General features: G+C 42.2%; 2 protein-coding genes across 2 annotated transcripts in view; both read right to left on the bottom strand.

Moving 5' to 3' along the window:
• LOC135704807 (serine-rich adhesin for platelets-like) overlaps positions 1-23,632 on the bottom strand; it is a 301,896-nt gene that overhangs the window by 211,897 nt on the left and 66,367 nt on the right. The window lies entirely within an intron of this gene.
• On the bottom strand, positions 905-14,014 carry LOC135704828 (uncharacterized). The gene is made up of 2 exons (XM_065226343.1): positions 13,934-14,014; positions 905-1,255 (listed from the first exon to the last, which is right to left on the bottom strand). Exons 1-2 carry the CDS (start codon positions 14,012-14,014, stop codon positions 905-907), a joined length of 432 nt encoding a protein of 143 aa, XP_065082415.1.

The following is a 23,632-nucleotide window of genomic DNA, read 5'->3' as shown; positions in this document are numbered from 1 at the left end:
TTGTCCAAAAGCGTCGAATTAACTAACAAATCCACCAATTACCTACATGCATATGCTGCTTCCCTAGCACAGTCGTCAGAGAGTAGTAAGTAGACGAAACAAGTCGAAGTGGCATTCGCCTGCGATTCTCGGGCGCGTGTGAATAGGGAGGATGGAATTGCGTAATATGTTGCACACTAATCGCCATACTCAGAACCACACGCTCCCAACGACCACACAAAATGCTCTCCAGAGTGTTATCTTGTACCAAACTTGGAAACAGGGGATACACTCAAAAAATATATCACATATGTAATGCATGAAATCCATGTGAATTTCACTTAGCTTTCCCAAAAAAAAGTTGACGACAACCTAAAGAAATCGTTTACGGACTTTGTCGTTCAGTTTTTTCCTGAAACGTTTTGTTAAATAAGCTAGAATAAAATAAAAAAGGTTTATTCCCATACATTTTCAACCGCTTTACTACCAATCCCCAGAGAGCCAAAACATTAAAATTTGAAAGAGAAAATTCACTCTCAATATCTCAACATTCCATGTACCTTGATGACACTGTGTAACATTTGGTGGGGAAGGGAAGATTAACATTTGAAGCATATTTTGCATAAAAATTCCTTCCCTTTGAACATTCTGCAAGAAAATACTATTCATTAAAAATTTCTAGGAAAAAACTAAACGATAATGAATGATTTCTTGTGACCATAATATGCATCCAAAGCGTTCCATCCACTTTTTCAAATTTCTATCTTACTATCAATGGAACAGCGCCATCAATGAGAAAAAAAGCCGTGACTTAATGGTGAAAACTATTTTTTGTAGTTCTTTAAAAAATCTACTCTAACTCTTTTCTTACATGAACTTAGTGGCCCTGAAAAGGGCCGGTTTGGTAAGATTTTCGACGGGAAAATTAAACGCGTTCACCATGGATACGACGAGCCAGCTGGATGTCCTTTGGCATGATTGTGACACGCTTGGCGTGGATGGCACACAGGTTGGTATTTTCGAACAGATCGACCAGATAAGCCTCGCTAGCTTCCTGTAGAGCCATAACAGCTGAGCTCTGGAAGCGCAGATCGGTCTTGAAGTCCTGGGCAATTTCACGGACCAGACGCTGGAAAGGCAACTTGCGGATCAGCAGTTCGGTCGATTTCTGATAACGACGGATCTCATGCAGAGCGACGGTGCCTGGCCGGTAGCCATGAGGCTTCTTTACTCCTCCGGTGGCTGGAGCGCTCTTGCAGGCGGTCTTAGTTGCCAACTGCTTGCGAGGAGCCAGTAGACTTGCGAGCGGTCTGCTTAGTACGAGCCATTGTAGTTTTTTTGTTTTTACTTTAAATGATCTTTATTTCTTGTGTTTGTGTGGTTTACATGTATGAATTTTTCAAGTGACACAGATGCGTCTTTTCAACTTTAGTACAGTGAGATTTTAATTATTATTTACAGTTTCTAGTCCTATCAAGCCAATTTTAAAGTATGACCACCTTGGTGGGATTGGTTTGATTTAAATTTGAAAAAGGAGACTACTTATAACTACTATTTACAACTATAACTAACCTACAACTACTATATACACCTAATCTACTATATACAAATTGCTTATCAAAGCATGTTCTGATAAATTACATTTTTGTGCAAATTTAGTCTTAATTTCGTTAATTCTGGAATCAATTTTGGCAATGCCTGCCTCTTCATGTAAATTTGTTATTCTAGTGTCGATAGGACGATCAAGAACCATCCTCAGCACTCTATTCTGAGTGACCTGGATTTTGTTCCTGTGAGTCTGTGCACTTGATTCCCACACCGGACCTGCGTAGAGGATCGCAGGTGCTATGATTTGTTTGTAGACGGCCAGTTTGTTCACCCTTGAGAGGCGGGATCTGCGGCAAATCTGCGGATAGAGACACCTAACCAACGCAGAACACTTGACTACAGTTTTCTCCACATGCGAGCGGAATAGGAGCTTTTCGTCAAACAACATCCCGAGATAGGTTACTTCGGCGGACCACTCAACCCTTGTGCCATCCATGATTACAGTACAAGATGGAGCCGGTTTCAGTTTGGGCGATTGCCGATGGAGGAACATGATCGCTTGTGTTTTGGAGGGATTGATTTTAATTTTCCACGTGGTAGCATAATCAGTAAAGGCGTTAAGGCATCGTTGAAGTTTGTTTGTTATTTCACGAGGCCTCCTTCCCTTGACGGCTATTGCGGTATCATCTGCGAACAGGAAGAACACGCAACCGTCACCGAGGGGAGGAATGTCGGAAGTATAAATGCTGTAAAGCAAGGGGCCCAGCAAACTGCCCTGCGGGACTCCTGCTGGGATGGAAAACGTGTCTGAAAGACAACCATTCAACGATACCTTAAACGACCTTTGCTGAAGGTAGTTACGGGTGATTTTAACCAGATGTAATGGGAAGTTGAAGTTACAAAGCTTGTACACAAGTCCGTCATGCCAAACATTGTCAAACGCCTTTTCAACGTCTAACAAGGCCATGGCTGTGGACTTGGATACAGCTTTGTTACTTCGGATGTTATTCATCACCCGTACTAGCTGGTGATTGGTGGAGTGCCCCTTTCTGAACCCAAACTGTTCCGGAAGGAGAATGTTATTTTCCTCGACAAACTTGAGCAAACGAATGAGAATGAGTTTCTCGAACAATTTGCTCAGCGCTGAAAGGAGGCTGATTGGTCTGTAGCTTGAAGACAATGTTGGATCCTTACCGGGTTTGCGGATTGGTATGATTTTTGCTACTTTCCAGATGCTTGGAAAGTAGTGCAGTTCCAAACATCTGTTGAAGATAGCGGTTAGAAGAGACTGCACTTTCATGCTGAGTCTCTTCAAGATCAAGTTGAATATACCGTCAAACCCGGGAGCCTTCATGTTCTTGGTGCATTTCAGCGCTGAGCAAATCTGTTGTACTGTAATCATATCCGCCAGAAGCACGACACAAGAGGAGGCATCTAGGTTTTGAACGCATTGCGCAACCTGATCTTCGAGCGGACTTTGGATATTTGAGCCAAGCAAATGCGATCAAGCGACATGCCCGCCGATCGCATTTGCTTTCTCCTGTGGGGTGATTAAAAGCCGATCGTCATCATTTTCGACTCTGAGAGGTGGAATGGGTTTGGGATGAGTTTTTAGGACCTTGGCTACCTTCCAGAATGGTCTGGAGCGGTCGTCCAGATTCTGGACAACACGCCCGAAACTTTCATTTCGGAGTGAGTCCATTCTGGAAGCATTCTGTCTGTTCAGATCGGCATTTCACGTTTTTTGCCCAGATCTCCAGTCCTCTGAAACTGGCGTCTACGAACATTTCTCAGGCGAATTAAGAGTTGGGTGTGGGAATCAATGGCAATAAACTTACCCCTCACAGGAACTCGTCGGACGCACGCCTCGTCAGCCATGGTTATGGCTTGGTGGAGTCCCTCCAACGCTCGGTCGATGTCCTCCACGGTGTCAAGCGGCGGTTTGTCGATGATGTGCCTATCTACCACGCGTCCAAACTGGGCCCAGTTTACGCGATGGTAGTCCTTGCGCAGGCTTGAAGCAGGAGCCATGTTGCAGCCCAGTTCAGCCACCACCGGTTGGTGGTCGGAGCTGAGTTCGTTCAAGGCTACCGGCTTGGACAAGCCGATATTCGTCAGAAACAGGTCGCGTCGATGGGTTGCCCGCCGGTGAGATGAATGTTGGTTCATCCGAAAACCAAACGGAGTACAGCCCATGCTGTGAGTGGTCGAACAGCAGACGACCGTTCTGGTTCTGCTGGTAGTTCCGCCAAGCCTCATGGCGAGCATTCAGATCTCCTCCAACTACGAAGCGGGAACTGGTACGGGTGATGGTGGACAGGTCCTTCTTAAATTTAGCCGCTAGTCCACTGCTGGCGGCACACTGTCGAGGGCAGTAGACGGCGATGAACTGGACGTATCCAGTCGACGACTCCACCTCCGCACCAAGGGCCTCGATGATAGAGGTGCGGATATGGGACAGAGTGTGGTATTTAATTCCTTTCTTGACGACGACCGCAACACCACCCCCCCCCCCCTGGAGCTGGTGCGTTCAAGCCGGATAATGTTGTGGTCAGGCAACCAGAAGCTGTCGCCGGACTTTAGATGGGTCTCGGTTAGAAGGCCCACGTCGATGCTGTGCTTGCGAAGGAAGTCGGCAAGCTCTTTTGCTCTTACAGAGCAAGCATTCCAGGTGACGATAGTTAGCGGTTTAGACGCTATACTGGATGATGAACTTACCGAGCACTTGGATCTGATCGGGCTTATTGCGGCACTTACGAAGAGCACCGGACATGTTGACAAAAATTTCCATCAGTTCATCCGCTGAGAACAGATCAGGGTTGTTGTTTTGCACTGTTGGTTGTCTCCAGAATCCAGGGGGGATGGAGAGCTTTGGCCTGGATGTTAGTTGCCACCTGTTTTCGGATGCGTTTGAAGTCCTCGCTTTTGGAGCACTGTCTGTCGGAACCTTGATGTGCACCACCACAGTTGGCGCATTTTAACGCCACGGCTCCATCCGCAGGGCAGTTGGAAGTGGCGTGTTCTTGAGCGCAGTTGCTGCAGCGTGGCTTGATGTTGCAGTTGCGGGTACCGTGTCCAAAATTGAGGCACCGCTGGCACTGCGTTACGTCACGATGGCCGCCACGGTATGGCTCCCATCGTACGATAATGGAGTAGATCGATCGGATGGCTTTCAGCGCATTGAGAGTCACCGTCCCTTTCTGGAAGTGCACCAGGAAGAGGCAATCCGGGTACGTCTTCACGTTTTCGTCTCTCCTTGTCATTCGGAATACAGCGATTGGGGCTTGCTTGTACCGGTTGATTTCAGCTTCGACCATCTTGGGGTCGAAGTTTGGTAGACCCCTGATGACTACCTTGAAGGGCTTCTCACCGGGGATGTCATGCGTGAAGAAGTCCGCCTTGGAATCCTTCAGATATTTCACGGCCACTTCGTACTCCGCTTTTGTTCGCAGCATCACCTTGGTGCCGATCCTGCCGAGCTTAAACTCAGCTGCAACGCCCTTTTCTTCCTCTTTTTCGTCCGCTTCACCGGGACTGGGTTGGTAACCCCAACATCGGTGGGAAGAGTAGCGTACCTATTTGAGGTAGGTACCGAGCTATCCTCACCACTGTTTTTCAATCGTTCAATGATTGTTCCGTCAATTTATGCTGCAAAGTTTGGCCAAGTTGATTCCGCAAAATCGTTCTTCACAGATGGATCACTAATAGAGCCGTCCGCTGGTTTTGGTATTTATAACGAATTTCATAGCGCCTCTCGAATGCTTCAAGCTCCCTGTTCCGTATATATTGCTGAGCTTGGGGCTATATACTATACGCTAGAAACGATCGCCTCACTTCCACCAGACCACTATTTTATTTTACGGATAGTCTCAGTTCTGTCGAGGATATTCGCTCTATGAGGCCGGTAAAGCACTCCTCGTATTTTCTCATGAAAATACTAGAGCTTCTAAAAGCTTTATCTTTAAGATCTTTTGTCATCACCTTTGCATGGGTCCCATCTCATTGCTCGATTCCGGGCAATGAGATGGCGGACTCACTTGCTAAGGTGGGCGCTATGGAAGGCGATATTTAAGTTCGACAAATCGCCTACGATGAATTTTTCTTCATTTATCGTCAACAGTCACTCGTCAGCTGGCAGAATAAATGGAGCGAAGGAAGTTTGGGACGATGGCTATATTCGATCATCCCTAAGATGTCGAAGAGTTCTTGGTTCAAGGGGTTGGATGTGGGTCGAGACTTCATTCGTATGATGTCTCGCCTCATGTCCAATCACTACTCGTTAAACGCTCACTTGTTCCGTGTTGGGCTGGGGGACAGCAATCTCTGTGAATGTGGACAAGGTGACCAGGACGCAGATCACATTATTTGGTCTTGTGCTGAGCATCGCGGCTTCAGATCTGAACTGTACGATTCCCTTCGGGCTCGAGATAGACAACCTAATGTTCCAGTTCGAGATATTTTGGGTAGACGCGATCTGGAGTTTATGAAACTTGTATATGTTTTCATTAAGAATATTAACCTTAGATTGTAAGGTTGACTAACCTTGTGTTTAGTTTTTGTTTTGTTCGTGTGGGTTTTTTCAATGTTTGTTTCTGTAATAATTGTATAATTACACTGTGGATACCAAATTGAATAGGAATAAGTTCATGTTTTAGGAATAATGAAATATTTGTATCGTAAATCATAACTCAAACCTCCTCCTCCTTCTCCCCATCCATAAAACTGTAAATCTCTACTAACCTCGAGATGACCGCGAGTAATCGGTTCAGTTCCTTTAAATCTAGATTTAAGACATCAATTATGTATAACGCAAATGATAACTTGGCTCTGTAAAGTTTATTCGATTGAGCGTGTACAAATAAATTAATTAATAAAAAAAAAATCATTATTTTTCAAAGGCATAAATGTTTTCAATTCGATGCCTAGACACATCAAGCGTGCAACTAAACTTACAGAATTTAACAGACGCTGCATTTCACACGTAAAAGCTGTTTATTGAGCAGTTAAATTTTTATGAATGGATAAATCATGTATCTTGACGAAGTTATCTCTAACGGATTATTTTGCATGGAGACTGTCATAAAGACATTTTAGTAATTTGTGTAGCATATACAAAAAACTATATTGTTTGCATCGATGGTGATGACGAATTTTTAGTTTTTTTGATTTTGTAGTAGTAATAGTAAAAATAGCTTTGAGTAATCTACAATGGTTTGAGCTTCGCGCGCGGAATACAGGTATAAATTACTAATACGTCGAAATTGTGGCAAAAGCCTTGAATTAGTAAAGAGTTGGTTGGAAGTCGTTTCCTTGGATATAGTCCTGGCACTGCGGAAGCTTAAATGTGTAAATCCCAGGTCACGTGTAAATGGAAGTATTGTCGAGAATTATACTTGGACTCTTGATAACTAGTTACACCTTTGAATGTAATTGTAACCAGCTCGATTTTGTTTGCAAACCTGGTTAAAATGTTTATATTTAATTATCTTAAAGATAAGTCGTCCAGCTCAAACCTTTGTAGGGGTAAGAGGTGGAACCATCATCATAAAATGTATTAGTCAACTAATAAGCAGCCGCTAAAGATCATATCCGGAGTGATTTGAGATTTGGGCGTAATTTCTTTTGAAAACAAACATTTCAATCACCGATTTTTCGCGAATAAAAACTCAGCCTAGAAAACTAACAACACACTCATGTAGAGGAATGATTCCTCTGTCATTTGGAATAGTTTGTTCGCGAGATTGAACTTTTATTCGCAAGAAATAAGCGATTGACATACTTGTTTACAATAGCAATTACTCCGGATATATCAAATAAAATCTATAACTGGTTACACATATCCGGAGTGATTTGAGATTTGGGCGTAATTGTATTTGTAAACAAACATGTCCATCGCCGATTTATCGCGAATAAAAGCTCAATTTTGAAAACTAATAACACTGCGAGGTAGAGGTATGATTCCTCTATCATTTGGTATAGTTTGTTTATAATATTGAGCTTTTATTCACGAGAAATCGACGATTGACGTGTTTGTTTACAAATACAATTACGCCCAAATCTCAAATCACTCCGGATATACCGCTTATGCATTCTTATAGGACCTATGTGGTTTGTCTTATGGATTGTATAGGTCTGATGTTTTGGCAAAAATGTGTAAGTGAAACACATGACTAAAATAATTAATTTTCGTTTCGTGTCGATTGGAACAACTTTTTTCAATTTTGTGGTGACCAGAATTGCTGTCGAACAAATAGATAGTCAAACAGACGGTATAGAAAGTGCACGAGCAGCAGAAAAAAAATACATGATGGACCAGACAAAGGATTAAGCCAAATGCAAGTTGTTGTTGGTTTATACCAGCCATATTCGTTGCTCCATTACTGCACTGACTAATGCAGCTAAAATGCTTTTGCAATTTCCCTATGCAAACAAACGCAACATGCGATGATACCATTAAAACGTGTTCCATGTAGCGGCAGCAGCGTATTTGCCAGTGTCATGTTATCAGTGATAAATGTCTGATAAGATAGAGAGAAAAACAAAAATCATCCCCACAGACTGCAATCTGAAGCTCTAAAGATTTCCCAACAACACGGTCTTCCTAATTTCCGCTCCTTACTGTGGGAAACTAAACACATGACGATAAGGCTTATGCCACGAAAGCGACGGCGAGGTGAAAAACAAAAAGTTAGACCCACCAAATTTGCGACCAGCAGTAGCCACGTGGTAGTGGAATTTCCAAGTAATGATAATATTGATGAGTGGAGTTATTAAATCATTATCACGGAAAGGATTCCGTTGGGAAGGAGGAAGGTCGGTCGGAAGTGCGATAACGATCGATTATGAGCGAATAACGACTCCGACCGACGACGTGTCGCGTGCTATAATTAGGCGTTTGAGCTCTTCTGGTGTCACTGTTTGGTTTAGCCTGGCCATGGCGGTGATAATCACCTAGGCGAGTTAGGGCGATTAGTAGCGCCATGGTTGCAGTGCTAAATTTATCGATTTCCTTGAAGTGATAAAATGACAATCAGAGTGTAGAAACCATTTTGGGCATGCTATGTGGGAGGTTGAGATCCGGGCTTTCATGGGTTGCCATGGGTCACTTTGTGCGTTTTATGAGTGTTGAACGTGAATTTCACTCTCTCTCTCTCTCTCAACGTAATTACCAGGTTTTATTCAAGACCAGCCCTCTTACCCAAAACAAACACACAAATGATAGCGTGATACTATTCAATCAACCTGAGCTCATTTATTACAACGGAAGTCGACGTCCCAGTGTGATGGAAAGGGTATAAAATCCAGTTTTATGATTTATGTTAATATTCCCCTTGTTTACGAGCGTGCCCAGTGGTTTTTAACACTCAACAAATTGAAAATGTGGTCAATTCAATTGTGCTTCCAGTTATAGTGTTTGCGAAGTGGAATTTATTTACATGGCAAATTAGATTGGAATAATACTGTCTGTGTGCTTTAATGGATCATGATGAGGTCGGCAACAAAATATGTTGATAGTTCAGAGAGCTTCTTAATTCATTTATTTCACGTCGATCTTTGTTCCGTAATCTATACACTACCTATTGTGAGGCTAGTGGGTAGATCCTAAGGAACAACTGGTTTCTTTTAGTCTGTGACGTGTTCAACTGTCACTAGAAAGTTCCGTTGTTTCCCCTGATACTCTTAGAAAAAAAACAGTTGAAAATTGTGATCAGAAACTGGTTAAATTTTCATCGCCTGGTGTTGTTGTGTAATTCACATTTAGCACAAATGGAACATTAGCGAATATGGTCTTTTATGTAGCTGTTCATCCCAGGTCACAATAGACTAGTTTTGGCCAACTTCATAGTTGATTCTATTCCGACACCTACATGAGCGATCGTCGAAGGGATGCAGGAATCCCTTCATCTCTTTTCTTTCATGCTACTTAGAATTGTTCAAAATCCTCCATTTGGGATGACTGTAGTCCTCCCTGAGATGGCCTGGAATCTCCCTGGAATTGTACGGTATCCCTTCTGCGATTGTTTGGGATCCTCTCTGTTGGGTTTGCCCGAAGTCCTCTCTGAAATTGTCCGGAAGCCGTACTGAGATTGTATGAAATCTTTTCTGATAATTATCTGGAATCACCCCTAGCCTAGTTCAGAAGGAAGATTATCATAAATCCCATTTTCGATTGACTGGAATCCTTCCAAAGATTGTCCACAGTCTTCTAGGGAATGTCCAGAATCCCTCTGGGCCTGTCCTGAATCCTTCTTGTGATTGTCAATCAGAATCCATATTAGGGGTGATGCACATATTATGTCACGCTCTAAGGGGGGAGCCCTCCCACCCGGGTTATCGTTTTGTGGCAAACAATGCATGAGGTATAGGAAAAACGTCACGATAGGGGAGGGGGGGGGTTATTTTTCCTCAATTTAGCGTGACATAATAAATGGATCGCCCCTTGTGTGGTTGCTAATGTTTTGCAGCCTGCTATACGAAAGTGCAATTGCCTTTCCATTGCCGAAATATCTTCTCGGTTAAACTTTAGTTAGAAAGGGCTCCGCCTAAAATGTTGAAATACGTATTACAAATCTGCATATGCAATTACGCTCCTTTGAAATGTTGCCACTGAATTATCTTTGCTTGACAGCATCGTTTTCAACACAACAACCAGGTTGCTATGTGTAAATGTTGTTGAGAAATGCGAGTTACTCATGGTTACTTAAAATTAACTCCGATTGTACTCAAGATCGAAAGCTGTCTTGCCCCAAGGATTTGACCAATGATGCCAGGAAAGTATTTTTTTTTTCTATTTTAATTTGGATTTTATCCGGAGATTCTACCGCAGTTTAGCAGCTTGTACATCCTTTTTTGCTCAACAAAATAAAAACAACCATGAACAATCAATAATATCCATCGCTTAAAACACGCAGTGCACTCAATATTTCAACTTTCCTTTCGCAAATATAAACAATTAGCAACGCCACATTTATGCTGGCATCACTACCAGCCAGATTGATGCGATCCCTCTGTCCTTTTTATTCCACGATTGCTTCTGTCAAATCGACCAATCATAAACTAAAGCCCTACACTCAAAAGTATTACAAAACGAATATAGATTAAATTTTATGCATTTTATGGTTATTCAAAATTTATACATTGGTTCGATTAAAATTTTCGTCAAAATTATACTAAGTCCAAATAACGGAGTGGAATTCGATCAGTGTTTACTAAAATGACAGGAATAAGAACATCTGGATTCCCTTCGGAGCTTTGTGCTGGTGAAGGTCTTTGTCCCAGCGGATTTCTACTGCGCCTGTAATCTGCTGGGCAGCATCGAAATTGTAAGTATTTTTTTAAATATTATTAATAAAAAATAAAGTAATGAAAAAAGCTTCCTGAGACAATTTTTATTTTCATTTGAAAACAATAATATTTACCATAAATGAAATAAAGAAGCGAAAAATACATTCTCTCGAATAAACCGTATCTATGCATTGTAGGAATATTTCGATTTTATACTATGGCACGCATAAACCATTTTTATACTAAGTTTGCATTCTCTCCCTTTATACCGACCTTTGCGTCGGTACGGAGAGTTGAGATTTAGCGTAGCTTTTATACTATTTAGATTTCAATATTTTTTGAGTGTACAGTAAAAGTATGGATGTCTGTCAAAAGTTGTTCCAATCGAAGCTAGGGGCAAGACAGCTGTACTCAGAGTAAATTTATTTGCGGCGAGTAAATTTGAGTTACTCACATTTACTCAAAAATAATCAAAGTAGTCTCGATTTTCTGATCAAAGAAAATATCGTCTGACAGCATATTATTATATTTTCAATATAAACACAGTTTTCAAGCATTAAAAGATTCAAAGCAGACCAGTAATCGATTGGTTAAAGTGTTGTCGTTGAAGATTTTTGATGATGTGGTGGTGTTATTTCAGGACTACATGTTGGTAGTCGACCAGATATTTGAGAATTTTCTGCCCTGTGAACATAAATAGCTTGCACAGTCTGTAAAAGATCCCTCTTATCTTGTTGAACTAATTTCAGACATTAGGAAATCCAACATAAATGTTAAGGTATATAGTGAAAAGTACAACTACTCGGAAAAAAATCCGTTCCCGAAAACGGGAACGGACCGTGAACTAAAAATCACGGCCAGCTATCCAGAACAAAATTTTCTCAAATATACACCGTGAACTATGGTTCACGGCTGTGGTTCACGAATATGGGAACTCTTTTTTTCCCGTGTAGGTTCTAAAGTCATAACGTTTAACTATTCGTTCGTACCGGCAAGTGTAGTAGCAGGAAACTCCTCGAGCTTGGTCTCAGGGTTTACTTATTGCTTGGTAGTCCAAGGGACTTCGTTAACAAGTCCAGCAATATGGAAGAAGTATACTAAAAATCCTCGAGAGAGAGAGGGTGAGAGAGACTCAAGCGAAGGATAATTTGACGTGAGATGCTCCGGATGACTTTTTTTGTTCAAGGCAAAAAGCTCAGAGTTCACCCAGGATGAGAGCAAGAGCGTGTGATAGAAAACATGACAATGAGTGGCAGCAAACCTCACTCCCGTTTTACCCCCCTTCCCGCACAAGCTGCGAGGCTAGATACTATGATTTGAGAGTAGGAATTCTACTCCTCAGAAAAATGCTACGCTCGGCTCATTTAAGACTCGTGAGTGAGGCCCTATCAAGCCTGGCGGTGATCTCCTTCACATGGTACGATTAAAAAAACATCGAGTTGAAGGTTTGTAACAGAACGGTTACATGTATCAGGCGTTCGTGTGTTATACACCAAATACCTCCATATTGGACTGATCAGAAACTCAGATCAAGCTTCACTTCGCTTAACAATCAGAGACCAATACCAACCTCTGGTCCGACTGGAGGTTTGAAACTCGGAAATGTTACCTCTAACCGAAAAGGAACATTCCCTCTTTGGCACGGTCACTCCGATATCGTCATAGGCCGTGTCAATTTTAGCCAACGAGGGAAGACGCCTGGAAGGCTTCCAAGTCACACACGAATGACAAGCCCCGTCAAACCGGCGTGCAGTCAAACCACCATTCCCCATTGGTTCGGAAGACACCAGTCACCGTTCGTCGACAGCAGTAGCAGCGAGTAATTGCTGTTCGTCGCCAGATCGTCGGCATCAGCAGCAAGGTAGCAGTGGTACGTGCCGAAGAAAACCCCAACAAAAACAAACAGTAGTTTCCCCGCCAATCCATATCTTATCTTTCAGTTCATACTCCGCAATGATATCTAGTCAGGTGACCGTACACTGCACATCTCACTCTAGGCGAGGGCTGGCCTAAGTTACAGGGCAAGAGTATTTTAAAACATCCAGTTTTTTTTTTTTTATTATAGAGATTTTTAGCCATATGGCTAGTTCATCTCTTTAAAACCTCCAGTGAGTTTGAGAAATTTCATCAAGTCTGGACACCGCTTTTGAGCAGACGGGCCTAATAGCTAAGGAGAGATTCCCTTCCCGGTTTGACAGACTGTACCCTTGCCGTCGTGGACCGGCTTTGTCTGAAGGAAGCACCTGTGTATCGGGACCAGCTCCACAATCCATCATACCAGCCAATTATCAAAACACCACACCGCTAAACCAAACCGCCATTGCACGACAGCCCACGAACGGTAGACGCGCTAGTCAGACCGCCATTCGCTGATAGACCAGTCAGCCATTCATCGTCCACTATCGCCAGAATCGTTCTGAAATTTCAGTGAGCGCTCGCTGGACTGCATTTGTCGTAGTTGTCGTATCCCACACACGACACTACTCACTCCTAAGTGTATTGAGGAATGTTTGGACAATATAATGGTTAAGTTGATCCACTCCGGGTTTTAATTCATTTGAAAGCTTGAGTACACGAAGTCCCTCCAGTTTTCCCGGTAGTGCACCGACTGTGCGACACAGTTCGTAGAGTTTCATGCTGCTGAGTCGTTGTCGAGCAGAACATTAGTTTCATACAGTATAAGGCAATGGTGGCTTATCTAGGTGGCCATCTACGACGTTCATCTTCTCCTCATCCCACTTCATGGATTGGGAGTTTGTTGGCACTTTTTTAGATTCTACCACCCAGGATATAGTCCTTTGTCCATATAAACTGTTACACACATTCTGCTTCTACCAACTAACATGCATAAAACACCCATACAGTCGAAAGTTATATCTCTGAAATATTAAAGATTATAGATTATAGTTTATCATTTTCCTTTTTTAATTAATACATACATCGAGATTCATCATTGAAAACTGGAAAGCACGTCAACTTACTTTGCTTGACAGCATCGGTATCAACATTGTTTTCAATATAACAATCAGGTTGCTATGTGAATAAGGTATTGAGCAACACGAGTTACTCAGAGTTACTCAAAATTAACTCCGATTTTACTCATGATTGATAGCTGTCTTACCCCCAGAATCGAACCGTCAAAATGCACCGCTTTGCTGGATTCGAGCAGCTTTTTTTCAGTTTTGTGGTGACAGTCGTCCATACTTTAACTAGAGGGCTTTATCAGAAACTGGTTCGGATTTGACAGCAAATTGGCTCGAAATCGCTCGGGTAGATGAATTTAAGTGACGAACGACCAGCAGATGGAAATGATGTGAAAAATGATAATGACGTTTTGCTGCCTGTCAAATCGTATGGAATATTTTTTAGTACATCATCAGTTTTGTAATTTCAAATCTGAAAACTAGGTGTCACATGGCCAGTTTTACCTTTGCTTAAATTCATCAATTAATAATGTTTTGTTGTTTTTGACATCATCCACATCCAGAGGGCCAGTTACTTTCGAATGTATGGGAATGGTGGGAAACCATTTGGAAATGCATGGAAATTTTCATTTTTTATTCATTATCTTCTTTATGAGCAGTTTTAGATGCACAAAAATTGCACGAGTACATTACTATGGTGATAAGGTAAAAACTCGTTAATTTGTTTCCTTCTGTGAAAGCATGTTTAGTCACAAATCGTGGAATTTCTGATATTCTCCGTACTGCAAAAATGATACTCCTACTAATGAAGGGGTGACATCTCTCGGATCTTCAGTATAGCTACTATTCAAATCATATAATTAATTCAGTGCCAACATTTCAAAGGGGCGTAATTGGATTTGTAAACAATGATTTTAGTCGTCGATTTCTCGCGAATGAAAGCTCACTCATAAAAATGAATGACACCAGCAGGTAGAGAAATGTTTCCTGTACTAGCCAGCATTGGTAATTTGGAAGGGTGGGCTTTTATTTGCGAGAAATCGAAGGCTAAAGCCATTGTTTACAAAAGCAATCACGCCCCTTTGAAATGTTGGCACTGAATTGTCAAGTCCGTCCCAGGCGGAAACGACCGTGCAAAAACTATTTCATTATAGGCGACGCAGTCGGCTGTCAAAATACAAGAAATTAGATTCCCTGTTGTAAAAGTTCTCGAGTTTCTATACGTTCGCCCGACCATCAGGCCAGGGTGGCCAGACCTACCGAATTTCGGGGTGCCTACCGATTCACAGATGAAAGGTTCAAAACTACCGATGTTTCACTTTTCCTACCGAGAGTCACAGATTTTTAGATTAGAATTGATGAATTTACGCGAAACTGCACAAGTGCATGCGACACCTAGGTTTGATATCCGAAACCACAAAAGTGATGATGTACTAAAAAAAATTCATACGATTTGACAGGTAGCAAAACGTCATTATCATTTTCACATCATTTCCATCTGCTGGTTGACCGTAACGTAAATTCATCAATTAGAAAAATTGATTTCGACACGTTTAAAACAGAAAAAAAAATGAAGGATAGTGTATTGTTCTGGAGTAGTCAGTGGTTTGCGTGGGTGTACTTCGGTTCTCGTGAAAAGGACCTAACAAATTATTTACAAAAGTTGATAGACCCGTTTCAAATGTTACGTGAGTATTATTCATGTGTTCATTTTTAGTAAACATGGCCCCGCTGTTGTGTCACTTTTTGCCGAGTGAGTGAACTCAAATGCATCCGTGCACTCGTCCATTGTCTTCTCTTCCTCACCGTCGGGGTTAACCTCAATCTGATGACAGTTTAGTGGTACTGTTTACGTAGACTTAGCCGATTTTTTCTTGGGTGGATTTTCTCGATAATTTTTCAGACTGCAGTGAGATGTAAACCACATTTCTGCAATGTTCACGAGCAACATCCTTGCAATGCGCTGTTTCTCGAAAATTTTCAAGTTAAAATACGGAAATTTTAAAATATATATTTTTCGAAAAAACGACTAAGTGCTTGTAAACAGTACCACTGAACTGTCAAAAAAGTTCAGCCGATTAACACTGAGTTCATTCGTGACGTCACGCTGCAGAACCTAATTAGGTTTTGCACCGTCGGGGTTAACCTCAATCTGATGACAGTTCAGTGGTACTGTTTACATGGACTTAGTCGATTTTTTTTCTTGGGTGGATTTTCTCGATAATTTTTCAGACTGCAGTGAGATGTACACAGCATTTCAGCAATGTTCACGAGCAACATCCTTGCAACGCGCTGTTCCTCGACAACTTTCAAGTTAAAATTCAGAAACTTTAGAAATTTTTTTTCTAAAAAACGACTAAGTGCTTGTAAACAGTACCACTGAACTGTCAAAAAGGTTCAGCCGTTTAACACTGAGTTCATTTGTGACGTCACGCTGCAGAACCTAATAGGGTAGATCCTAAGAGAAGAGGTGACAATACGGAGGCTAAAATGAACCACTTTTCTGTCAAACGTGAACCAGCTCCTGATTGGCCGACTTCATGTGCGTAAGATAGAGATAGAGATAGATAAAGACTAAGAGAAGATGCAACAATGGATGAGTGCACCGATGAATTTGAGTTCACTCACTCGAGAAAAAGTGACACAAGCTGCGGGCAATGTTTACTAATCATGAACAGTAAATGTTCATGAATAATTAATAATGAACATTTGTGTCACTTTTTCTCGAGTGAGTGAACTCAAATCCATCGGTGCACTCGTCCATACGGGGGCGAAAATGAATCACTTTTCTGTCAAACGTGAACCAGCTCCTGATTGGCCGATTTCATGTGCGTCAGATAGAGATAAAGATAGATAAATATAGAGATAGAGATAGAAATAAAAGAGGAAGAAGCCAATTGTTACCTCTTCCTCTTAGGGTAGATCGCACTCGTTTTTGCCTGCTGTATGGAGTATAGTCGCTATATTCATAGAAAAGGTACTATGAACTTTTATAAACAAAACGTGGATTATTCTTTCCTCGCCAATCGAACGCAAATTACCGGCATCATCGGATAGGGGAAACTTTCACCAACCCAAAGATGGTGTTAGTTTACGTAGGCGAGCCTTGAGTCACGAGAAAGGGGTTGCCGAAGTTTTGTTCGCAATAGCTGATGTGCTCTTTTCTGTTGTTGGTCGTGATTTGCTCGATTGGTTCCGCTATTTGACAGCTCAATTGGTTCCCGAGATTCTATCCGCCAGACTATGAATATAGCGAGGAATATAGCGACTATAGTATGGAGTTGTCAAAAGATGAGTCAACCGGTTTTGCTCCGGTGATTGAAATCTAACCTACTACTGAATGAGATTTTAGATGCTGTTCCGACTTGTTCTACAGAGTTTGCTCACGATCAGGAACAGCAGCAGGATTGGAAGCAGCAGCAGCCGTAAAAGCTGCACCATTCATTCTTATAACCGTGGCCGAGGCTGGAAACCTTGATCCTTGATTGAAACCAACGAAGAAGGATCCAGACGATTTTGACAGAGATTCCACACGATTGTGATGGATAAGGTTCCATACGATATCGGTGGAGATTTCAGATGCTGTCAAAAGTTCCAAGAGATTCCATGCAATTTTTACATTGTTTCCAGACAATTTCAACGGAATACACACTTAATCTAGCTCGGTAAAATCTCCAACAGTGGATTACCTCAGAATTTATTTTTGCTGATATCTCTGCAAAATATGTGTTTGTTACTTGATATCTCAGCAAAATAATATGTGTTGGCTGAATCTCAGCAAATTAATGTTTGTGATGGAGTAGGTTTTAGACGATTCGGTGCAGATTTCAGATGCTGTCAATGAAGGTTCCAGACGATTTCAACGGGAGATGGTGTAACCAGTGGTTCCTAATAGTTACTTGTGGGCTCCTCCACAAGTTTCCTCATCTCAATTGGCCCTCCTGCCAGTGAGCACCTTAGACCAATTCCCAAATCCCATTAAAATATTGGACAGCCTTACTGGTGGCCGAAACTCCTCTGTCCGTTCAAAAAGCACCCGTTACGCATTTCACCTTTGTCGTTTATTGACAGCGGTTTGAGTCCGGACTCCAAACGGTTTAGCATTAATCGACATCCTGGTCGGAATGGTTGCCAACTGTTACGAAGTCTGGTTTACAAACTTCGGGTCTTCGAACTATAGAAGCAAAAAAATATATAATAGATGACCGATGGCGGTGACCACTGAAGAGAGTGGAAGTGCGCGTCGGTTGTAAAATTAACGTTGTAAGCCCTACAATAGAGAAGTGCTTCGTGTGAGTGAGCAGAAAGCCTCGAACACGTTAAAAGTAGGCTGTGTTTAGTGAACAGTGTTGAAAACGGATTATCGTCCGAACGCTTAAGCCGTCGATACACGGTACGAAAAGTGCGAACATGTAAGAAAAGGTCCGTAGTCGGGCCTTTTCTTGCCCCCCCTTCGGGATCGATTCCTGCAGAATATTTCTTCACAGAATAGGCCAGAATTGCGGAAGTTTCATCCGTCGATCACGGATTGACGCCCAAAGCACGTTGGTGTTCAGACGAAGCTTGAGTGGATCTCCACAAAAGGTTGATTTTCGAGCACCGCTCGGCCGTTTTCAACAAGTCATCGTACCACGTGCCCAGATTCAACCAGTGGTAGCAACGAAGACGGTGTTGTGGAACCAGGCTAGGCTCCCCGGTGGTCAGACGAGACGCCCTCTGCCAGCTGGTGTCAAACTGGTGCCGCTAGTCCTACGGTATGCATCCCCCGTTCACCACCACTGATTGAACCGACCCCGGATCGGCCGGACAACGGCAAGTTGCCCTGGGAAGGCCCGCTCATCGTTTCGTCCGCCATCGTCTATGCATGCCAACGTAGATTATCGTCATCAAAAAAAAAGCACAAGTACACCCGAATGTCTCTCTAAAAACTCTCTCTAGAGCCCATTGTGGGACGAATAAATCTAGCATGTAAACATATTTGTCGGCTACTATTACTTCAGAAAGCACTCCCTAAGTTCCTTCTTTCTTTGTTCTCGATTCTCGTGCCCACAAAGGGGTATACAAGCCTCGCTCTTTTTGGTCCGCTTTTAGAACCGCTACTTTGGATCATCTCCACCTAGTTTCTAAAAATTGATTGGTTGCTATTCGTTCAGGAACTGTCCACCGACAATTGTGTGGCTCCTGCCAAGGTTGAAGTTGCGTAACAGTGTTCAAGAATAAACGACCCCGTGCTCTGCGAATATCCTTCCTGAGAGAATTCCCTTCGGAGCGGCCTGGGAGGTAACAATGGTGCAGACGATTTCGACAGAGATTGCAGATTAATTGAATCATAAAACCAATTATAGTACCAACAAATACTCGAGGGGGGTGACACATTTTAATCTCAATTCTAGATGCTTGAAAAATCTCACACTAGCGAATGAATATTCGAAAACATTTTTCGCATCTTTTTGCAGGATATCTTCGGAATTGTCATCAATCTTCTTTCTATCTACTCAGCGTAAGTGCAGCTAAACACAGCAAAACAAAATGTTTCCTGCATCGCAGATAGAGTCGAATGTCAATTATCCTCATTCACAGAAAAACATGAGGTAAATTCATTCACTTTTTGCGATTTATGAGTAAACTGTACTCAAATTTAGGTTGATCTCAGTGGCTGTGTATTGAAATTATTAAAATATGTCCTTCAACTTTGACATTCATTTCAATCAGGAATGCAAATAGGTTTTCAGCGAGATTCGGAGGGTTCAGATTACGTCTCAACTGGTGATGGATGATACATCCTATCTCCGTTCGAAACTTTATTATATAAGCTATTTTTCCCAAAGTAGTTACATCCCCATGACGTGACTTGTCATTCGTGGGGTTTCTTTCTAGTGGCTAGTTAAAATTAGGGGAAGTGCGGGTATGTGGACAGGGCCACATTGGCCACACTCTCTCGTAGTTAATATATGCCAAAACTCATCATGCGTCACAGGAGCAATCAAGAACACGACCATTAGTGGTCATATTAAGGAGCTAGTAACACATTAGCCACAACCGTTCATGTTCCGGGTGTGTCCTGTGAAGTGGCCAAGATCTGATATGATGCAAACAATGCAGAAGTGAACTAGATATAGAATAGTGCATATTTGTGGAGGAGTTTTATTGGTTTAGAGTAATAAAATCTTAGCAAGCAATTTTGTTTTAGTTCTGTGCAAATTTTCCATTTGGCAGTTCTCATGCAAGGGCGAATGTTATGACATGCATTAAATGCCCTAAATTAAGGAATCAATTATTCAAAAGTCTGACCACCAAACAACAAACTGTCCGTCAAACCCACAGCTCCCCTACTCAACGAGCACCGCAGAAACTCCCGTCAAATAATGAATAGGCTAATGAGTTCGTGCTGGAGAGTGCAAACTTGTCCGAACCAAAGGGGGTGGACACGATTGTATCCACTTTCCTTTGTGGCAAACAAAGACGATAGGTATCTGCTTGGAGGTTAATCTGCCAGAATGCGGTTTCGGGTTGCTTTTTGACGGGGGTGTTCACTCTTTGATTGTTCGGCACAAGTAAGACCTCAACTCAACCGGTACGAAATTATGAGATTCCTTCTTACCGAAAAGCAAACCATGAAAAGGATGCTGACCGAGCATTCTTCTTTTACGACGGACAATAAATGGAAATCGAAGTAGCCATTCTTGGTATGGAATTCCATTGGTAGGACGTGACTTTCCTTGTGAAGAGGTTCACTTTAGTATGTTAAAATGAAAAAAAAAATCCTTCTTTTACTCCTTCACAGTAGGTGTTCGTAAAGTTATAATCCAATTTAACGACGGCCAACACCGACGATGAAGAGAGCTACCTAATTTGATTTTAAACTTTTGTCATCGATCCCGTTTCTCGTCCAGAGAGTGTGACATTTCAAATCAGTGCAAACGAAAAATCAGAATGCGGATGATTCAATTTGCAACTTGCTCTGTACCGGGAAACTCTTCTTCCCAAGACTTCTTGCCTTATGGGATGCAGGTGAGATCAAACGAGTCCCAGCTGCTAACAGCTAGTTTATTTCCCCTTGGAAACCACTAACTGGCTAACTGAGCTTGCTCTCGGCAGCCCCATTGTGCATGCAAATATTATGTTACCAGCAGCTTCGTGCTTCCGTTCTCATGTGGAAGTGTGATAGGTTCTCCCTTTGCGAACGAGCTCAGGCGAAATTGAGTTAAATTTGCACAGTTTTAGAACTTAATAACCGGTACGATCTTAGGATGCACTTTTCTAATTTCATTCAATGTTGCTGATTGAATCCAGCTTGCTGCATACTTCTTCGGCAAAACTTTGACTTGTGGTTGCGCTTTGATGTTTGGATTGACATGAATATTCATCTGACAGCATGTTATTAGTTTCAATCCTGTGTTGAACATTGACAATTTGACAGCTGCTCACTCACCCCGGTAAGAAGCGAAGACGTGGTAGTAGGCTACGGGGCGATTCCCTTCAACGATCCAACAAACGACCAAGCGACCCCATAGTTTGTATAGCTTCGGCCGTTTATGCGGCTGTCTGCCCTCATCATGCAATAATAAAACAACTCACGGCATGGCCAACGGTGATGATGAAGCAATAGAATAACAGCGGAAATTGGGTTCTTACTTGGCAGCCAGCTGTCGACCTAATTTCTTCTTTCTCGTCGATTTTGGCGCGGCGTGACGTGGAGGCGTAAAGTGGTTTCGGTTCGAATAGTCTCCCGTCCGTCAGCACTACTGAACTGATTCAGTTAGTGGCTGCTTGCAGCGGGTGAGAGGAGACCATGCTCCGATGATAATGAGGTTAGATCAACTTGTCCGTTTGGAGCCCGTTGTTGTTTTCTGGTTGGGCTTTAAGCGACTTGTGTTTCAAATATTGGGCAAAAATAATTAAGTTGATAGGAACTTCTATGGAGAAACTCTGTTAGTCGACAGAAATCTGACGGATTGTGATGAAATGCTGCCACCGTAAACATTACACTCTTGATTATTTTCAGTCAAAATTTCATCAAATTTTATCACACGCTAAAAAGTTACAAACTAATCAATTTGTCTCACTTTTTTTCGAGTACACTATTACCTTACTATTACTGTTACTATTACAGTTACTTCTATGCTATTACTCTATAATGTAAAGGAACTTCAGATTGAACTTCCGAAAACTCGAAATGTTAGAAAATTCTTTAAGTCTTGGACTAGGAACATTTTAAGTTGTTTATTACTGAAGGAGGAAGGATATTAATCACTGCGTGATAATTTACAAATAATAGAAGAATTTCATTGCACAATTAAATTTAACAAACTTAAACAAATGTATAATGATACGGAGAAATTTTCAACCAGTCATGGATTCCTTAAATTTCCTTTTGAGACATTCATTTATATGTTTCATAAACCAGCAAAACTTTATGAACACTCTTTCACTAGAAGGATGAAATTCAAAACACATCAGTTCTATTATCAAATAATTTAAAAAGTTATGGAGCATTGAAGCAATTTCGTTTGAGAGTTTGTGGCTGTGTTTAGAGTGATGGGAGGGTGAGTATTAGTGTTTATAGTACAATTTACAATTTCGCTTAGTTTTTCTTATCGTTTGCTCGTTATGTCTCGTTCTTGATCATCTTCTACTTGCTCATCTCTTGTTTTTCCACATCTTCTCCATAAATTTCATCTCTAATTCTTCTATATATTCATCGTCTTCTCTGTTTACCATCTTCTTTCTTCAGGATATCTTCTCCACATTATTTTTCGTTTTCTCCGTAGCTGTTCCTTACTATCCATTGTAGTTGAGGGCAAGTGTTGCATGCTTGAGAAGCTCAACCAACTCTGGGTATCGGATACCTACCCGACGCTGTGGAACGAGAGTCTCGTCGGCTGATCGCTCTCACATCCTGCATCCGTCCACTCAAGATGTTCCTTGAGACCAACAGCTTGCTCGACCACCGACAACATGCCTTTCGACAAGGTTTCGGTACCTCCACGTACTCTACCACTTTGGGGGACGTCCTCAAGGAAGCTTACGACCAGGAACACCACGTTGAAATCATCTCATTGGACATCTCCAAGGCCTTCAACCGAACGTGGACGCCAAAACTTACGAACTGGGGCTTGATGGGGCATATGGGCGTATTTCATACGAAACTTCTTGACCAACCGGTCGTTCCGTGTATTGGTGAGGAACAGGCTCCGTTATCGCAGTCACCTTGTTTCTGGTGGCAATAAACGGGGTATTTGACCGGCTACCTAGGCGCATTTACATATTTGATTACGCTGACGATGTGCTGATTGTGGCCACCGGTCCCACTTATATCCGAATCCTACGGCAAGCGCAAGCGGCAGTCTCTACCGTCGTCAAACGTATCGAATCGATGGGTTTTCAGCTGTCCGCCAGGAAGAGCATCCGATGCCACGTATGTCCATCTCATCATCGAGTCAATAGCACTCCAGTTACGATCCACGACCAAGCCATTCCAACCAGGAAAACAGTTCGCGTTCTTGGCGTACTGATCGACCGAACGCTCTCCTTCGACCAGCATTCCCAACAGGTCAAAAAGGACTGCCTCAGTAGACTCAACCTCGTTATAGCGATCTCTCGGCCTCACCGATCCAACAACCGCGATTTTCGGTTCCGGGTGGCGGGAGCCATAATCGACAGTAGGTTCCTTTAGGGGACGGAAATTACTTGTATTGTCTCCGAGAAGCTGGTTAGAGCCCTAGCACCGGTCTACAACAGCTACATCCACATAATATCTGGTCTCCTGCCATCCACTCCAGCAGACGCCGCGGGTCTTTACTTTAAATGATCTTTATTTCAGTTTGATAAGGTATACAATTTCTCAGTGTGTACTCGATGTATTTTGTTTTTAACGCCCAATGCTATTTTTTTTT

This window comes from Ochlerotatus camptorhynchus, unplaced genomic scaffold, assembly GCF_037179485.1.
Source record: "Ochlerotatus camptorhynchus isolate MF236.1 unplaced genomic scaffold, CSIRO-AGI_Acam_v1.1 ptg000248l, whole genome shotgun sequence".
NCBI classification, from domain to species: Eukaryota; Metazoa; Arthropoda; class Insecta; order Diptera; family Culicidae; genus Ochlerotatus; species Ochlerotatus camptorhynchus.
Note: the sequence above shows the minus strand (reverse complement) of the source record. Positions and strands in the feature narration are given on the sequence as shown.

Excerpts from the sequence above, each read along its gene's own strand:
- LOC135704828 (XM_065226343.1), bottom strand. The coding sequence starts at position 14,014 with ATGGACGACTGTCACCACAAAACTGAAAAAAAGCTGCTCGAATCCAGC. Across the intron at positions 1,256-13,933 it reads TTGACGGTTCGATTCTGGGG|TTGGCAACTAAGACCGCCTG; the intron begins GTAAGACAGCTA and ends CCTCGCAAGCAG.